Source organism: Loxodonta africana, chromosome 8 (genome assembly GCF_030014295.1).
Source record: "Loxodonta africana isolate mLoxAfr1 chromosome 8, mLoxAfr1.hap2, whole genome shotgun sequence".
Lineage (NCBI taxonomy): Eukaryota > Metazoa > Chordata > Mammalia > Proboscidea > Elephantidae > Loxodonta > Loxodonta africana.
Genome location: NC_087349.1, coordinates 57,268,167 through 57,285,020, shown reverse-complemented (window position 1 = coordinate 57,285,020; position 16,854 = coordinate 57,268,167). Strand labels below are relative to the sequence as shown.

Sequence of the window (16,854 nt, the reverse complement as noted above, 5' to 3'; positions counted from 1 at the left end):
ACCTTTCTACCCTTTACCTGTTATTAACATTTTGTCCCAGTTGGTGCATCCCCGCCACCCCAAAGCCATTTGAAAGAAGGTTGCATACATTATGGTCCTTTACTAGTAAATACTTCAGTTTCGTTCCTAAGAGTAAGGATATTCTCTTACATAACTACAGTACAGTTATCAACATCAAAAAAATTAACATTGATGCAATAGTTTTCTTCTAATCTACATCTATATTCCAGTTTTGTCAATTGATCCAATAATGTCATTTACAGGATGTCCCCCCACCCTTTTTTATAAAAATCTCAAAAGCTTGTAGCATTTATATACCAATTAATATTGGTGATTAAAATTAGTACTATCTCTACCTTAAAGCAGGACTGAAAGGCTGCAACTGGAAACAGTTTGTAAAATTAGGTAAAAAATACGTTTGGAAGTATTGAAACTGCATTTATTATTTTTAAAGATACTAATTTACCACAAATTTTGTTAAGGCTTTGCCCCAAACTGGTTTGAATTCGTGACATTTTAGCATATGAACTTTTTTAAAAAGTTTTCAAATTCTCCCAAATAGGAAGAGGTTTTTTTGGTTCTTTGTGTAAGTGATATGGAAAGATTTACACTAAGGACCATTTCACATACTTGATCTGTTTACTCCCGTATTTGCAGTGTGCGAATAGTAGTGAACCTTTTCAGTAGAATAAGATGTGCAAGTCTAGCATATTAATTATGATAAGACTTAAATTGTATCTATAATTGTCAATATCAGTTAAAAATGAATTATTAACAACCCTTTTTGCAGCTAACCGCAAAAATTTATCTGCTTTCTTTGGCTGCTAGTCCAAATAGATAGATTTAGCGCCATGGAACTCATACTCTTATAATTTAAGAACAGAGAATACAACTAAAATGTGTATTTGACGGAATACATAGTCTTTCTGATCCATTCAGAAAACTGCTTAATTCTCAATTCTTAAGAGTTCTCCTGAAAGAGATGAAGAAAGGAGCATATTTAAAAGACCCTTTCTAATTTTGTTATTTTCCAGATATGCATATTACTATTCAGGCTTAGGTGCTGCAGTTCTCGTTGCTGCCTACATTCAAGTCTCGTTTTGGACTTTGGCAGCTGGTCGACAGATTAGGAAAATTAGGTGTGAATTTTTTCATGCTGTTCTACGACAGGAAATAGGCTGGTTTGATGTCAACGACACCACAGAGCTCAACACACGGCTAACACAGTAAGTGTATTGCTAATGTCACACTTTCATAAAGAAATTAACCACTAACTTTGTGAAAATTTGTCAAGGTAAGATTTTTTTTAAGAAAAAAAATAGTTTAAGCATTTGGTATATATTGGGAATAGATCATCTGCTAGCCATTTCTAGAAACATTTACAGCCTATGCCAGAGTATATTGTCCACATCTCTTTGTTTTTCTCCCCAGCTATAGAGTATGCTTATCTGAGGACTGGGCACATGTATTCTACTTGTTTATCTCACAGGGAACTTACCACAGGGCCTGACAAGTGCTAGCTACTCAATACAGACCGTAGAATGAATGAAAAAATGATTGAATGAATTCACAAAGGGTCTTGCCTTAGTAATTGTTGACTCTTTGCTTACTCAACAAATATTTGAGGGCCTGTTTTTGTGCCAAGGACTGTTTTAGATGTTTGTGATACATCAGGGAACAAAATAAAGATCTCTGACCTTTTGGTGCTTACATTCTAGCAGGGAAATAGATGATAAACAATAAATGGAATAAATAAGGAACTTACATACAATGGCAAAATAGCAAATAGAGCAGGCAAGAGGTATTGGGAATGACCAGGGAATGGGAAAGGGTTGAAAATTATAATGGGGTGCTCGTTGTAAATGTGACAATTTAATAAAAATTTGAAGGAGGTGAGAGCTGTCTGTGGGCAAAATATTACAGGCAAGGCATCAGCCTGTGCAAGTATGCTAAGGTAGGGTTGAGCATGTCTCGAGAGTCCTGGCAAAAGCATAATGAGCAGAAGAGGTCAAAAAAGGAAAGAAGGTCAAGTCATTTAGGGCCTTTATAGGCCTCGATAAGGACTTTAGCTTTAACTCTGAGTGAAATGGGCAGCCATTAGAAGGTTCCAATCCAGGGAGAAACATGTTGATACCTCTGTTTTCAAAGGTTCACACTGGCTGTTGCGTTGAGAAAGGACTGTGTTGAGAATAGAGGCTAGGGTAGAAGCAAGGAGCTCTTCAATATTATTGTTGCAATACCCTTCCTAACTCCTGCCTTTAAACAAGTTGACTTGTTTGTTCAAAATTTTAATGCTTCTCTGATAGATTTAATTAATTTAATAGTATCAACTTTAATGATATTAACTTCTTAGAAGCATGAATTAATCCTGAATTTCTTCCTTTGTGCAGTATTTAGGTGGGGAAATATCATTCAAGAGGCTGAAAGAGGCTTACATGAGTACAAACAAGCTTCACCTATGTGTTTGTTAGATGTGTACTTCACCTTTCTAACTGACCACCTCCTGCCTGTAACCACCTAGGTGTGATCTTTTTTAGTGACATCTCCAAAATCAGTGAAGGAATTGGTGACAAGGTTGGAATGTTCTTTCAAGCAGTAGCCACGTTTTTTGCAGGATTCATAGTGGGGTTCATCAGAGGATGGAAGCTCACCCTTGTGATAATGGCCATCAGCCCTATCCTGGGACTCTCTGCAGCTGTTTGGGCAAAGGTATGTGAAACCTGGGCATTTTCATGTGTGTTAACCTGGGCATTCCCAAATGTGTTAACCTGGGCATTTTCATGCCTACAGTTTTTTATTATTTTTTTATGTTTTTAATGCAAGATTCTGGTACTTGTACTTCTGCAGGTCTGTGTTGAGTGTCCGTAGAAACCACATCTAAAAGCAGGTTGTAATATGGTGCCTTAATAAAAAAAGATTTGTTTTTAAGACAATTCAAAGCGTCACCATTCTCATTTCTTTTATAGGTTTTTTACGCTGCAATTATTTCTTTGGTTCAACCTTCTGACGTAGTAGTTTATATCACATATGTGGATATGTCCTTATTTAGTGAAACACAATTTTTAAATACAGCATTTATCCAAATTATTCCATGAATCAATATAAAAATTTTAACTAAAGTTTGTATTTTTTATATTGATTTTCAGTTCTTACCTGTGACAGTTAAGTGATACTCTGCCAGTTTTGCCTTGTGGTATTGTACACGTAACCTGCTCTACTTTAGCTAAGCAGAGAAATTTTAGAGTTGAGAAATTTTACTGGCAATTTTGGCTCATTCTGGGGTTGATCATTTATTGAGAGAACTATTTGTATCTCTTTTGTTTTGTTCTTCCTTTACCATCTGCCTACAATATGTCCTTTAGCCATCTCATTATTCAGTAGTATGTGCGTGAGTAGATGATATAATAAAAGAAAGAATGGTGAATCCTTTCAAAGCACTAAGGTTTTATTTCATTTTACAATCAATGGGGAAAAAATATAATAGATATAGAACTTGACACTATTCACAAAAGTGCAATTTGGAGATTTATATGTGGATTTCCTTTTCCTGACTACTCTTGGGGAGCGTATCACCAGAATGCTTCAGACCTAACCTGTGTAGGAGATGGAAGTAGCCATGGGATGTGGTACACTGAGTGCCATTTGCTACATGACTTCAACATTTGGAAAAGGATAGAGTTTGAGAAGAAAAAATAGGTTAAAGACTTAGCCAGACTGTCTTTAACTTTTCTCCACATACAAAAGTCATGAATGTTTTCCTTCTGTCCAGATACTCTCGACCTTTACTGACAAAGAACTAGCTGCATATGCAAAAGCAGGTGCCGTGGCCGAAGAAGCTCTGGGGGCCATCAGGACTGTGATAGCTTTTGGAGGACAGAACAAAGAGCTGGAAAGGTCAGGAAGGTTCTTTGTCCACTAGTTTAAAGAACCCACTTTTACATTTTGTTGTTCTTTATTTTGTGGTATGTGTTTATTATTTTCCCCTTTTCTAATGTTAACTCCTACCCCACAAAATGTAAGTACCCTTTACTGATGGCTGTATTTTAATTGAAGTCAGGCTCTAATGTAGGAGTTCTTAACTCTCTTTGTTCCATGGACTCCTTTGGCAGTCTTATGAAGCCTATGGACTCACTTCTTAGAAAAATGTTGTAAATGCATAAAACAAAATACATAAGATTACAAAGAAAACCAATTATATCAATGTACAGTTAACAAACTATTTTTTAAATTGTAATATAATAGATATGTGCCTCTATTGTTAACTTATTAAATAATAAGATATAACTGTCCATCTAATAACTGTGATAATTTCAGAGTAGGGATGTGCGTAAAAGATATTTCAAGATATCTGTAACAATTATAACATGATATTTTTAAAAATCTGGCATTTTTATTAATAACAAAATTATAGTTACCACTAATATTAAATTTGTAGTATTGAATGATAATTGAAGGGAATGCTAAATTTTAGTTAGAGGTTAGTGAAAATAAGTATGTAATTTTTTCTCATTCAAGTTCACCCCTTAATCATGGATCCCAGGTCAAGTACCCCTGCTCTAAAGAAAGTTGATACTGTATACAAAAACTTAAATGCCAGGACAAATTCCCACAATTAAAGGCTACTCCACTTTAAGTGTTACGAACCAGCTTTTTTTTAAATAATAGCATCCCCTAATAGACTTATTCAATCTGTATGCTGAGCAAAAATTCCAAGAAGCCAGACTATATGAAGAAGAACATGGCATCAGGATTGGAGGAAGAATTGTTAACAACTTGCAATATGCAGATAACACAACCTTGCTTGCTGCAAGCAAAAAGGACTTGAAGCACTTGCTGATGAAGATCAAAGAATATTGCCTTCAGTATGGATTACACCTTAACGTAAAGAAAACAAAAATCCTCACAATAGGACCAATAAGCAACATCCTGGTAAACAGAAAAATTATTGAAGTTGTCAAGGATTTCATTTTACTTGGATCCACAATCAACATCCATGGAAGCAGCAGTCAAGAAATCAAACAACACGTTGCACTGGGCAAATCTGCTGCAAAAAACTCTTAAAGCGTTAAAAAACAAAGATGTCAGTTTGAGCGCTAAGGTGCGCCTGACTCAAACCATGATATTTTCATTCGCCTCTTATGCATGTGAAAGCTGGATGGTGAATAAGGAAGACTGAGGAAGAATTGATGCCTTTGAATTATGGTGTTGATGATGAATATTGAATATACCATGAACTTCCAGAAGAATGAATAAATCTGTCGTAGAGGAAGTACAGCCAGATTGCTCTTTAGAAGTGAGGATGGCGACACTTGGTCTCAAGTGCTTTGAACATGTTATCAGGAGCAACCAGTCCCTGGAGGAGGCCATCATGCTTAGTAAAGCAGAGGGTCAACAAAAAAGAGGAAGACCATTAACAAGATGGATTGACATGGTAATTTGCAACAATGGGCTCAAACAGCAATGATTGTGAGGATGGCACAGGACTGGGCAGTGTTTCAATTTTACCTAGGGTTGCTGTGAGTTGGAACTGACTCGATGGCATCTAACAACAACAACAATACACTTGTATTTTCTTTCACAGTTCTGTGGGACTCCTGATTCCCACAACTCTGAAATAAAAATTTTCTCCTGAAATTCTTCAATGTTAAAAACAAAGTTTCTCTAATCCCTTCCATCTCATTTTCTATTTTTCTTGTTTCTATTCCTAAGACCTCTTCAAAACTGACATGTTCACAGTTCTCTAACCTCTTCCTTTTTTCTCTTTCACTGCTGCTTCCTGTACACAATAGTCCACACAGACCACACTAACCCTCAGTTGGACCTCAGGATGTCAGTGTAATCAGTGCCGCTCCATTAGCCGCAGTAAGCAAGCCGCCTAAGTGAAGGTAATTACAGCATGTCCACCACTGTCCTGGAGCCTTGTGTCACACTGGGGCAGATGTAAATCTTCCTGCAAGGCCTTGAGGCCCACCCACACAGGAGTAATCATAGTGCTAGACATGGCATACTGGCTTTATCTCTGCAGTTCAGCTCTGCTGAATGGATGCAGCACCCACATTTGAGGAAAGTTCACTAAAGAGTTAGCTGCTTTAAGTGATTAAAAAGATAAATTTTCTGGTAGCATGATACTTTCCTTTTTTTTTAAACTAATGTATTCCCATGTTTCATTTGTTTGAAATACAAAAAGTGGCCTATTGGTTTTTTGTTAAAAACAGAAGCACCCTAATTTGTATGGTATATTCTCAAAAGTCTCATTTTATATTCATTGGATTTTTTTTTTTTTAATTTTAGGAAGCTAGAATTAAATTTTGTACTCTCATGGGTTTAGCAAGGAAGAGTAGGCTTAATTTGATGTAAAAATTATTGTAATTTAACAGAACCATTCTATACATTTGTACTTTTAGATCAAATCCAAGAAGCCAGAATTTGAGTTACTATTAAAAAAAGATCCTATGATGAGAAAAATTCAAGAAGAGATGAAATTCTAATACAGTAATAGTGATAATAATAGGAATAGGAATCAATTATGTGTCAAGCACTGTACTAACTACTTTCTATAATTGCATATCAACCTCAGGATTATTTTGCAAAATAGGCATTATTAACTCCATTTTAGAGATGCTAAAGCAAAAATCTCTTAAAAATTGAGTGAGAATCCATATCTCATAAACAGAGACCACTTTATATCATCATACTCTGGTTTGACAGTTGAAGGTCAGCCCTGATCCAAAAAAATTAGAGAAGCCCAAGTTTATGTACAAGAACATGTAAAATTCCTATCTCTCACCAACAGGGGCAGTAAAGGGAGATTTTTTTTTTTTTCCTCTAAAGGAGAGAAATGGAGCTAAGAATCTAAGTATTTTAAGAGTCCGAAATATTATTTATATTTCAGTGCCATTCTTGGTTGGCATGACTTCTCTCCTTTCACCTTAACCTACCTTGTGATGCTGGCCATAAAGGTGAAGGCATTGCCATTCCATCCCCAGGGGGTAGAATTCAGTTCTGGAATGGCCTTGGGGATCTTGGTTGGACTGGTAGGGGCCAATGGAGGTGGGTCCAGGCCAAAAAAGAGAAGGCTCAGATCTGTTCTAGTCTTGGGTGATCCTGAAATGGTTCAATTTCCAGGAGGTTGGGTCTCGCCAGGGGCTTATTACCTTGATGTTTTTGTACCTTAAACTTCCAACAGTACAGGAGGTGAGTATGGCTCAGGCTGTGGACTATAATTTATATTATAATGTTTCCTCCTTCATTTTCTGGTAGGTATCAGAAACATTTAGAAAATGCCAAAAAGATTGGAATTAAAAAAGCTATTTCAGCAAACATTTCAATGGGCATTGCCTTCCTGTTAATATATGCATCATATGCACTGGCCTTCTGGTATGGATCTACTCTAGTTATATCAAGAGAATATACTTTTGGAAATGCATTGACAGTAAGTAGTTCTCTTAATATTAATGAATCTAAAAATGTTATTTCTTCAGCTACCCTTTCTTTTTCATATCTCCTTTGCAAAGGATGAGCTATGATTTTTAGGCTTCTGTATTTTGGTTAATCTTTCTCCACCCTGTGGGCAGAGCTGGCCTTTTAGAATATATATGTAAAGGCATAATTTTGAGTGGGGAAAAGAAAATATCATGTGATTAGACCAATTGAGAAACATACATAATATATAAAAGGAAATAAAAATTGAATGAATTTTTGAAGAATGAATATAAGTTGGAGTCATCCTCATTCTGCTTTTGAGCTTCATTATATAAAAAGATAAACTTAATTATTTTAGATAGGTCATTGTACTGACATAACAGAAAATATTAGCTATCTGAAATACAAGATGAGAAGTTATTTTGGATGGTTTATGTTAGTTTGCTTTCTTTTTCAGAATGAAAATAGCTTCATTTTCTGATAATAACAATGACATATATTCATTATACAAAGGATTAGAATACAGAATTTTTAAAATTTTTATTGTGCTTTAAGTGAAAATTTACAAATCAAGTCAGTCTCTCATACAAAAATTTATATACACCTTGCTATATACTCCTAGTTGCTCTCCCCCTGATGAGACAGCACACTCTTTCTCTCCACCCTCTATTTTTGTGTCCATTCAGCCACCTTCTGACCCCCTCTGCCTTCTCATCTCCCCTCCAAACAGGAGCTGCCCACATAGTCTCATGTGTCTACTTGATCCAAGAAGCCCACTCCTCACCAGTATCATTTTCTATCCTATAGTCCACTCCTTGGAAACCCTGATGGCATAGTGGTTAAGTGCTACGGCTGCTAACCAAGAGGTCGGCAGTTTGAGTCCACCACGCGCTCCTTGGAAACTCTATGGGTGGTTCTACTCTGTCCTATAGGGTCGCTATGAGTCGGAATTGACTCGACGGCACTGGGTTTGGTTTTTTTTTAGTTATAGTCCACTCCAATCCCCGTCTGAAGAGTTGGCTTTGGGAATGGTTCCAGTCTTTGGCTAACAGAAGGTGTGGGGACCATGACCTCCAGGGTCCTCCTAGTCTCAGTGAGACCATTAAGTCTGGTTTTTTTATGAGAATTTTGGGTCTGCATCCCACTGCTCTCCTGCTCCCTCAGGGGTTCTCTGTTGTGTTCCCTGTCAGGGCAGTCATCAGTTGTAGCTGGGCACCATCTAGTTCTTCTGGTCTCAGGCTGCTGTAGTCTCTGGTTTATGTGGCCCTTTCTGTCTCGTGGGCTCATAATTTAATTACTTTGTGTCTTTGGTGTTCTTTGTTATCCTTTGCTCCAGGTGGGTTGAGACCAATTGATGCATTGTAGATGGCCACATCCAAAGTGGGATGCAGAATGTTTTCTTAATAGATTTTATTATGCCAGTTGACCTAGATGGCCATTAAACCATGGTCCCCAAACCTCCGCCCCTGCTACGCTGGCCTTTGAAGCATTCAGTTTATTCAGGAAACTTCTTTGCTTTTGGTTTAGTCCAGTTGTGCTGACCTCTCCTATATTGTGTGTTCTTTCCCTTCACCTAAAACAGTTCTTGTCTACTATCCACTTAGTGAATACCACCTCCCTCCCTCCCTTCCCACTCTCATAACCATCATAGAATATTTTCTTCTCTGTTTAAACTGTCTTTTGAGTTCTTATAATACTGATCTCATACAATATTTGTCCTTTTGCAACTGACTAAGTTCACTCAGCAAAATGCCTTCCAAATTCCTCCAAGTTATGAAGTGTTTCACGGATTCATCATTGTTCTTTGTTGACGAGTAGTATTCCATTGTGTGAATATACCATAACCATAATTTATTTATCCATTCATCCGTTGATGGGCACCTTGGTTGTGTCCATCTCTTTGCTATTGTAAACAGTGTTGCAGTGGACATGGGTGTGCATGTATCTGTTCATGTAAAGGCTCTTATTTCTCTAGGATATATTCCAAGGACTGGGATTGCTGAATCATATGGTAGTTCTATTTCTAGATTTTTAAGGAAGTGCCAAATCGATTTCCATAGTGGTTGTACCATTTTACATTCCCACCGGCAGTGTATAAGTAAGTGTTCCAGTCTGTCCACAACCTCTCCAACATTTATTATTTTGTGTTTTTTGGATTAATGCCAGCTTTGTTGGAGTGAGATGGAATCTCATTGTAGTTTTGATTTGCATTTCTCTAATGGATAATGATCGTGAGCATTTCCTCACGTGTCTGGCAGCTACCTGAATGTCTTCTTTAGTGAAGTGCCTGTTCATATCCTTTGCCCATTTTTTAATTGGGTTGTTTGTCTTTTTGTAGTTGAGTTTTTGCAGTATCATGTAGATTTTAGAGATCAGATGCTGATTGGAAATGTCATAGCTAAAAACTTTTTCCCAGTCTATAGGTAATCTTTTTACTCCTTTGGTGAAGTCTTTGGATGAGCATAGGTGTTTGATTTTTTGGAGCGCCCAGTTATCTAGTTTCTCTTCTGGTGTTTGTGCATTGTTAGTGATGTTTTAGAATACAGGATTTTTAAAAAATAGAGTCACTTATAGTCTAATAGTCCACATATAGCTAATGATAATTTTTGGTGTGTATCTTCCAGATCATTTTCTGTATAAACACACTGGTGTTTTTTTGTTTTTTTTTTTTTGTAGTTGTTTGAAAACTGGTATCATATTATGCATATCTTTTAAAGCTTTTTTATAAACTAGTAGTTTTTTTCTGAAAAGATTATTTTTTTAATTGTGCTTCAGGTGAAAGTTCACAGCTAAAGTTAGTTTCTCACACAAAAATTTATACACACATTGTTATGTGACCCTAGCTGCTATCCCTATAATGTGACAGCACATCCCTCCTTTCTACCCCAGATTTCGGGTGTCCGTTCAACCAGGTCCTGTCCCTTTCTGCTTTCTCATCTTGCCTCCAGACGGGAGCTGCCCATTTAGTCTTGTGTATCTACTTGAACTAAGAAGCACACTCTTCACAAGTATCATTTTATATCTTATAGTCCAGTCTATTCCTTGTCTGAAAAGTTGGCTTCGGGAATGATTTTAATTCTTAGCTGGGAGAGAGTTCAGGGGCCATGTTTTCTGGGGTTCCTCCAGTCTCAGTCAGACCATTAAGCCTGGTCTTTTTACTAGAATTTGAGTTCTGCACCCGACTTTTCTCCTCCACCATCAGGGGATCTCTGTTGTTTTCCTTGTCAGGGCGGCCACTAGTGGTAGCCAGGCACCATCTAGTTCTTCTGGTCTCAAGTTGATGGAGTCTCTGGTTTATGTGACCCCTTTTGTCTCTTAGGCTGATATTTTCCTTATGTCTTTGGTGTCCTTCATTCTCTTTTGCTCCGGATGGGTTGGGACCAACTGATGCATCTTAGATGGCCTCTCACTACCTTTTAAGACCCCAGATGCCACTCACCAAAGTGGGATGCAGAACATTTTCTTAATAAACTTTGTCATGCCAGTTGACTTAGATGTCCCCTGAAACCATGGTCCCCAGGCCCCCGCCCCTGCTACACTGTCCCTCAAAGTGTTTGGTTGTGTTCAGGAAACTTCTTAGCTTTTGGTTTAATCCAGTTGTGCTGACTTCTCCTGTATTGTGTTTTATCCTTCCCTTCACCTAAGATAATTCTTGTCTACTATCTAGTTAGTGAATTCCTTTCTCCCTCCCTCCCCACCCTCTTAGCCATCAAAGAATGTTTTCTTCTGTTTTTAAACCTTTTCTTGAATTCTTATAATAGTGATCTCATACAATATTTGTCATTTTGTGACTGACTAATTTCACTCAGCATAATGCTTTCCAGATTCATCCACATTATAAGATGTTTTGAGGATTCATCGTTGTTCTTTATTGTTGTGTAGTATCCCATTGTGTGAATATACCATAATTTGCTTATCTATCTGTCTCTTGATGTACACCTGGGTTGTTTCCATCTTTTTGCTATTATAAACAGTGCTGCAATGAACATGCATGCACATATTTCTATTCGTGCGATGGCTCTTATTTCTCTAGGATATATTCCAAGGAGTAGGATCAATGGATCATATGGCACTTCTATTTCTAGCTTTGTAAGGAAGCGCCAAATTGATATCCAAAGTAGTTGTACCATTTTACATTCCCACCAGCAGCATATAAATGTTCCAGTCTCTCTACAGCCTTGCCAACATTTATTATTTTGTATTTTTTTGGATTAATGTTAGGCTTGTTGGGGTGAGATGGTGTCTCATTGTAGTTTTGATTTGCATTTCTCTAATGGCTAATGATCATGAGCATTTCCTCATGTATCTGGTAGCCGCCCGAATGTCTTCTTTGGTGAAGTGCCTGTTCATATCCTTTGCCCATTTTTTAATTGGATTATTTGCCTTTTTGTCATTGAAGTTTTGCAGTATCTTGTAGATTTTAGAGATTAGACCCTGATCAGATATGTCGCAGCCAAAAATTTTTTCCCAGTCCGTAGGTTGTCTTTTTACTGTTGGCGAAGTCTTTGGATGAGCATAAGTGTTTGATTTTTAGGAGCTCCCAGTTATCTAGTTTCTTTTCTGGTGTTTGTGCATTGTTTTTTATGTTTTGTATTCTGTTTATGCCATGCATGAGGGCTCCTAGTGTTGTTCCTAATTTTTCTTCCATGATCTTTGTCTTTTTAAATTTTATGTTTGGTCTTTGATCCATTTTGAGTTAGTTTCTGTGCATGGTGTAAGGTATGGGTCTTGTTTCATTTTTTGCAGATGGATAAACCCTGGTGGCATAGTGGTTAAGTGCTACAGCTGCTAACCAAAGGGTTGGCAGTTCGAATCTACCAGGTGCTCCCTAGAAACTCTATGGGGCAGTTCTACTCTGTCCTATAGGGTCGCTATGAGTCGGAATTGACTCAATGGCGCTGGGTTTGGTTTTGGTTTTGCTTATCCAGTTATGCCAGCACCATTTGTTAAAGAGACTGTCTTCTCTCCATGTAACTGACTTTGGGCCTTTGTCAAATATCAGCTGCTCATAGGTAGATGAATTTACGTCTGGATTCTCAGTTCTGTACCACTGGTCTACTTATCTGTTATTGTACCAGTAGCAGGCTGTTTTGACTACCATGACAGTATAATAGGTTCTAAAATCAGGTAGTGTGAGGCCTGCCACTTTGTTCTTCCTCTGTAGTGCTTTACTTATCTGGGGCCTCTTCCCTTTCCATACGAAGTTGGTGATTTGTTTCTCCATCTCATTAAAAAGTGTCATTGGAATTTGGATCAGGATTGCATTGTATCTGTAGATCACTTTGGGTAGAATTGACATTTTCACAATGTTGAGTCTTCCTATCCATGAGCAATGTATGTTTTTCCACTTATGTAGGTCTCTTTTAGTTTCCTGCAGTAGTATCTTGTAGTTTTCTTTGTATAGGTCTTTTACATCTCTGGTTAGATTTATTCCTAAGTGTTTTATCTTCTTGGGAGCTATTTTAAATGGTATTGATTTGGTGATTTCCTCTTCGAAGTTCTCTTTGTTGGTGTGGAGGAATCCAGCTGATTTTTGTATGTTTATCCTGTATCCTAATTAACTTTGCTGAAATCTTCTGTTAGTTCCTGTAGTTTTCTTGTGGATTCTTTGGGGTTTTCTGTGTATAAGGTACTTTTACTTCTTCCTTATCAACTTGGATAACCTTTATTTATTTTTGTAGCCTAATTAGCATTTTTTTTGACCATCTTCCCATGTCAGTGAAAATCAGAGCAATATGTAACCATTTAAATGAAAGTCTTTTGAAACCATATGTACTTTCTTATCTTCCTAAACAGAAAATACTGAACATAATTAGAGTCATTATGAAAATTAAGAATTTAAAATTCTTCAAAATGTTTTCTACAGCAGTGTCTTCAGACTCCACTGAGGTGTTGAGGGCTGTTTGGTTGAATGAACTTTTCTTAATTGCTGAGTATTTTTTTAATCATTTCAGTTTCCTGTCTGGCTGTCAGTTTGATAAATGTCTGTCTTTCTCCACTTCCTCATTTGCTATTGAAGTTTTATGAAGAAGGGAGATTGAATTCTGACTTTGCCATTTACCTTTTCTGATGACTTTGTCCTCTCTGGCCTCAGTTTCCTCATCTGTTTTGTGTGGAAGTGACATCCACCCCATATGGCTGAAGTGGGTGATGTCCATGGTGAAAGGAACCCAAGGCATGCCTCTCTCCATAAAGGCAGTAGCTCTATTGCTTTAACTTGATATCATTTATTTTGATAGAGACTTTTTTTTTTTTGCTTCTTTACTAGCCCTTATTAGTATTGCACATAGTGGATAGATACTTGATGGATATTTGAGTTCTGAGTATGTGAAGTGGTATCGTTATTGTTTTTTAAGCAAAGCCAACTACATGTAGAAGTTTCACCATGCCTAGAGAGTAAGGAGTAATTTCTCTTTATGTTTTCTTCAGTTGAGTTATGGTACGAATCTGGATTCTCAAGGTAATATTCTGAGCTTTTCTGTATTAATTTATTTTCCTAATTTTAAAAAACAAACAAACAAAAAAAGTGAAAAGGGAAACGTGTTGAGTTTTGTGTGGGAGAATGAAGAATTGTGTGAAGGAATTCCTAACCAGTGTACATAGGTGTGATTTAGTATTCTATGTTTTTATAATGTGAGAACTGCCACTTTTTTATATACGAAAAAAGCTTATCTGAAGAAAAAATGTATCTTTAAAATAGTGCTTTTTGGGAAAATTCCTTGGGAATAAAATTTAGTCAGATTCCTACCTTATTTCATCTTGAACATTCGGTTTAATTCCTTGTATAGTTAAAGACAAAATCATGTAAGATTGAATAATAATATGGATGGAAAATGTTTTTCTCTGGTGGCATTAGCTTTAGAGTCAAGGAAATATGTTTGAAAAATCTTTCTGAACCTGTATAAGCTCAGGAAAAGAACAACAGATAGTTTGGCAAGCTAGAGGGGAAAAATATATATATTTTTTAAGGTTGGAGGAGGAGCCTGTTTGTGTAATTAAATGCTATGTTAGGCTTGTAAATTTTGCTCTTTGTTTAAAAGGAAAACCCTAAACTCAATCCTTTGTAAATTTTGCTCTTTGTTTAAAAGGAAAAGCCTAAACTCAATCCTTTGTGCAGTATGTTTCAAACAAATCACAGTTTTGGATAATAATGGATGCCAGAATGTGACCGATAGTTTTCTTTTGCTCAGGTCTTTTTTTCAATCCTAATTGGAGCTTTCAGTGTTGGTCAGGCTGCCCCATGTGTTGATGCTTTTGCCAATGCTAGAGGAGCAGCATATGTGATCTTTGATGTTATTGATAATGTAAGTCACTTATTATTTTAATGCCAAAAGTCTTTGATGCTTGGCTTTAGATTACATAGTGTGTGAAATTTAATTGTGTGAAATTAAAGAAACGACCTCCTTAGTAGTGGGTGAAACAAAATGCCTCTCATTTCTAAGTTTAACTTTAGTGTAATATAATAACATTGATCTCATCTTGAAAAAGTACATTTGAACTAGTGTGTGATTATTAGTATGCAGAGCACAGATGTTTTTCTTGCTAGTTTTTCTGCTTCTCTTTCATATTGTAGCCAGACTGATAATATTATGGTTTCTATACGGTTATACAGCGGTGTGGGTGGTTAAATTATGACAGTATGTTTTGCTGTGGGTTGCGCCCCCCATAGATGTTTCCACATGTTTGATATGATTTTGAATCAACAGTATTTAATAAATTGTACTGACTCCAATGAAACAAAGAGAACAGTTTTGCCGTACTAAACAAAGTATACCACTGCATTTACACAGGTAAAATGCAAAGTGGGTAACTGAAATGTGATGATTTGATCCAAGTAACACCTGTTTCATTGATCCAATGAGAAAATTGCTCAGCTCCCGAACACATTGAAAAGTTTAAATTGTTCCTAAATAATTTGTCTATAATTAATTTTTCAGTCAGTCTTCTCAACCCAATCATTACATTCATTGTTTAGGAATCAGCTGTTTTTCACTAAATGCTGAAATACCTGGCTATATTAATTACAGTATTTTTTACCATTACTGTTACATAAACATGCATTTCTGACCACTTAGAAAATTTCTGAGGATATGCTCAAACTTGAAGTGAAATATTATATGAAATAAAATTAATATATCCCTTATGAACTTTGCAGGAAAAGTCTGTTTTCTAAAAATGAGTATTTTCCTAAACAAAACACATACACGATCTTCACCTTGGGTTCTATGTTATGTGAGGGAGATTGTGCCACTCCAGGTCCAATTGGGATTTGCTGAATCATATTCTTTAAAAATGTAATTGCTTGTCCTATGATGGAATAGTCATTGAATTTTGTTTTATTTAGAATCCTAAAATTGACAGTTTTTCAGAGAGAGGATACAAACCAGATAGCATCAAAGGGAATTTGGAGTTCAGTGATGTTCATTTTTCTTACCCATCTCGAGGTGATGTCAAGGTCTGTAAGTAATATTTATAGGAATTCTTAAATCAGGTTGATTGTTTACTCATTGTAAATGAAAAATGTTTATATTATTTTGATATTTATGTGCATTTTCTTTTTGGTGTTATATTCCTTTATATGATACTTTTTCAAATTTGAAATTGAATTGAATCACTCCATTTGAGAGCTTGATTGTGAAGTGTGTTCCTTTTTCTCTTTTCCCTCGAAGATCTTTAAGGGCCTCAACCTAAAGGTTCAAAGCGGGCAGACAGTGGCCCTGGTTGGGAACAGTGGCTGTGGGAAAAGCACCACGGTCCAGCTGATACAGAGGCTCTATGACCCCACAGAGGGCACGGTAAGTGGGAGGAACCAACGTCTCCAAAGTGGGAAGCTGAGGATAAATTTGCCTTTTAAAATTAGCCTCTTTAGGAACAAATTTGCATGTGAGTCCAGTTTTGGTAAAGTGGCTGTGGGATCGCAATGCATCTGGATAATGCACTCACACCCTTAGGCTGGCTTAACCAATGTATTCAGGGTGATAAAAGCCATAAAAGCTAGACAACACTCTATTCTGTTCCAACTTAGTTTTTTGTAACTGATCAAATCATGGGAAGATATAGTCATCCAAACCACTGAGAGGATTATTTTCAATTAGATTTCATCCAAAAATGTGTTGGTAATCAGAGTCATTAGGATCACGAGAAATCTTAGGACAGCAATTAAATTCATCAGATAGTTGAATTTTCTTAAACATTGGAATAGCTAAAGGGGAAAGTGGAATAGCCTCTTAAGAAAATTCTGGGAACAGGGGTACAATAAAAGCCTAGGGTATGTTTTTTTGATTTTTAGAAATTTTTGTTATAGTTTCAAACTTAGAAAAAGTTGCAAGCCAGGGTCTCACATATACCCTGCATCCAGATTTATTAGTTGTTTACAGTGTGCCCTACTTTATTGCGTGTGTGTGTGCTTGCTTTCTCTCTATGTATATATAC

At 36.6% G+C, this 16,854-nt stretch overlaps 1 protein-coding gene across 11 annotated transcripts in view; it reads left to right on the top strand.

Moving 5' to 3' along the window:
* The window catches only part of ABCB4 (ATP binding cassette subfamily B member 4), an 88,835-nt gene that overhangs the window by 12,793 nt on the left and 59,188 nt on the right, over positions 1 to 16,854 (top strand). For 5 of the 11 annotated variants that reach the window (XR_010322674.1, XR_010322675.1, XM_003407167.3 and 2 more), the window contains 7 exons: positions 1,035 to 1,226; positions 2,538 to 2,709; positions 3,770 to 3,894; positions 7,261 to 7,432; positions 14,613 to 14,726; positions 15,767 to 15,877; positions 16,092 to 16,217. Coding sequence is in view for 9 of the 11 variants with exons in the window: in XM_003407167.3 (XP_003407215.2) it covers positions 1,035 to 1,226; positions 2,538 to 2,709; positions 3,770 to 3,894; positions 7,261 to 7,432; positions 14,613 to 14,726; positions 15,767 to 15,877; positions 16,092 to 16,217 (1,012 nt within the window). In the remaining 2 variants the exon portion in view is untranslated. Of the gene's footprint in view, positions 1 to 1,034; positions 1,227 to 2,537; positions 2,710 to 3,769; positions 3,895 to 3,915; positions 5,886 to 7,260; positions 7,433 to 13,851; positions 13,883 to 14,612; positions 14,727 to 15,766; positions 15,882 to 16,091; positions 16,218 to 16,854 lie in introns of those variants that run through there. The other 6 variants (XM_023544456.2, XM_023544455.2, XM_023544459.2 and 3 more) reach the window with 6 other exon arrangements.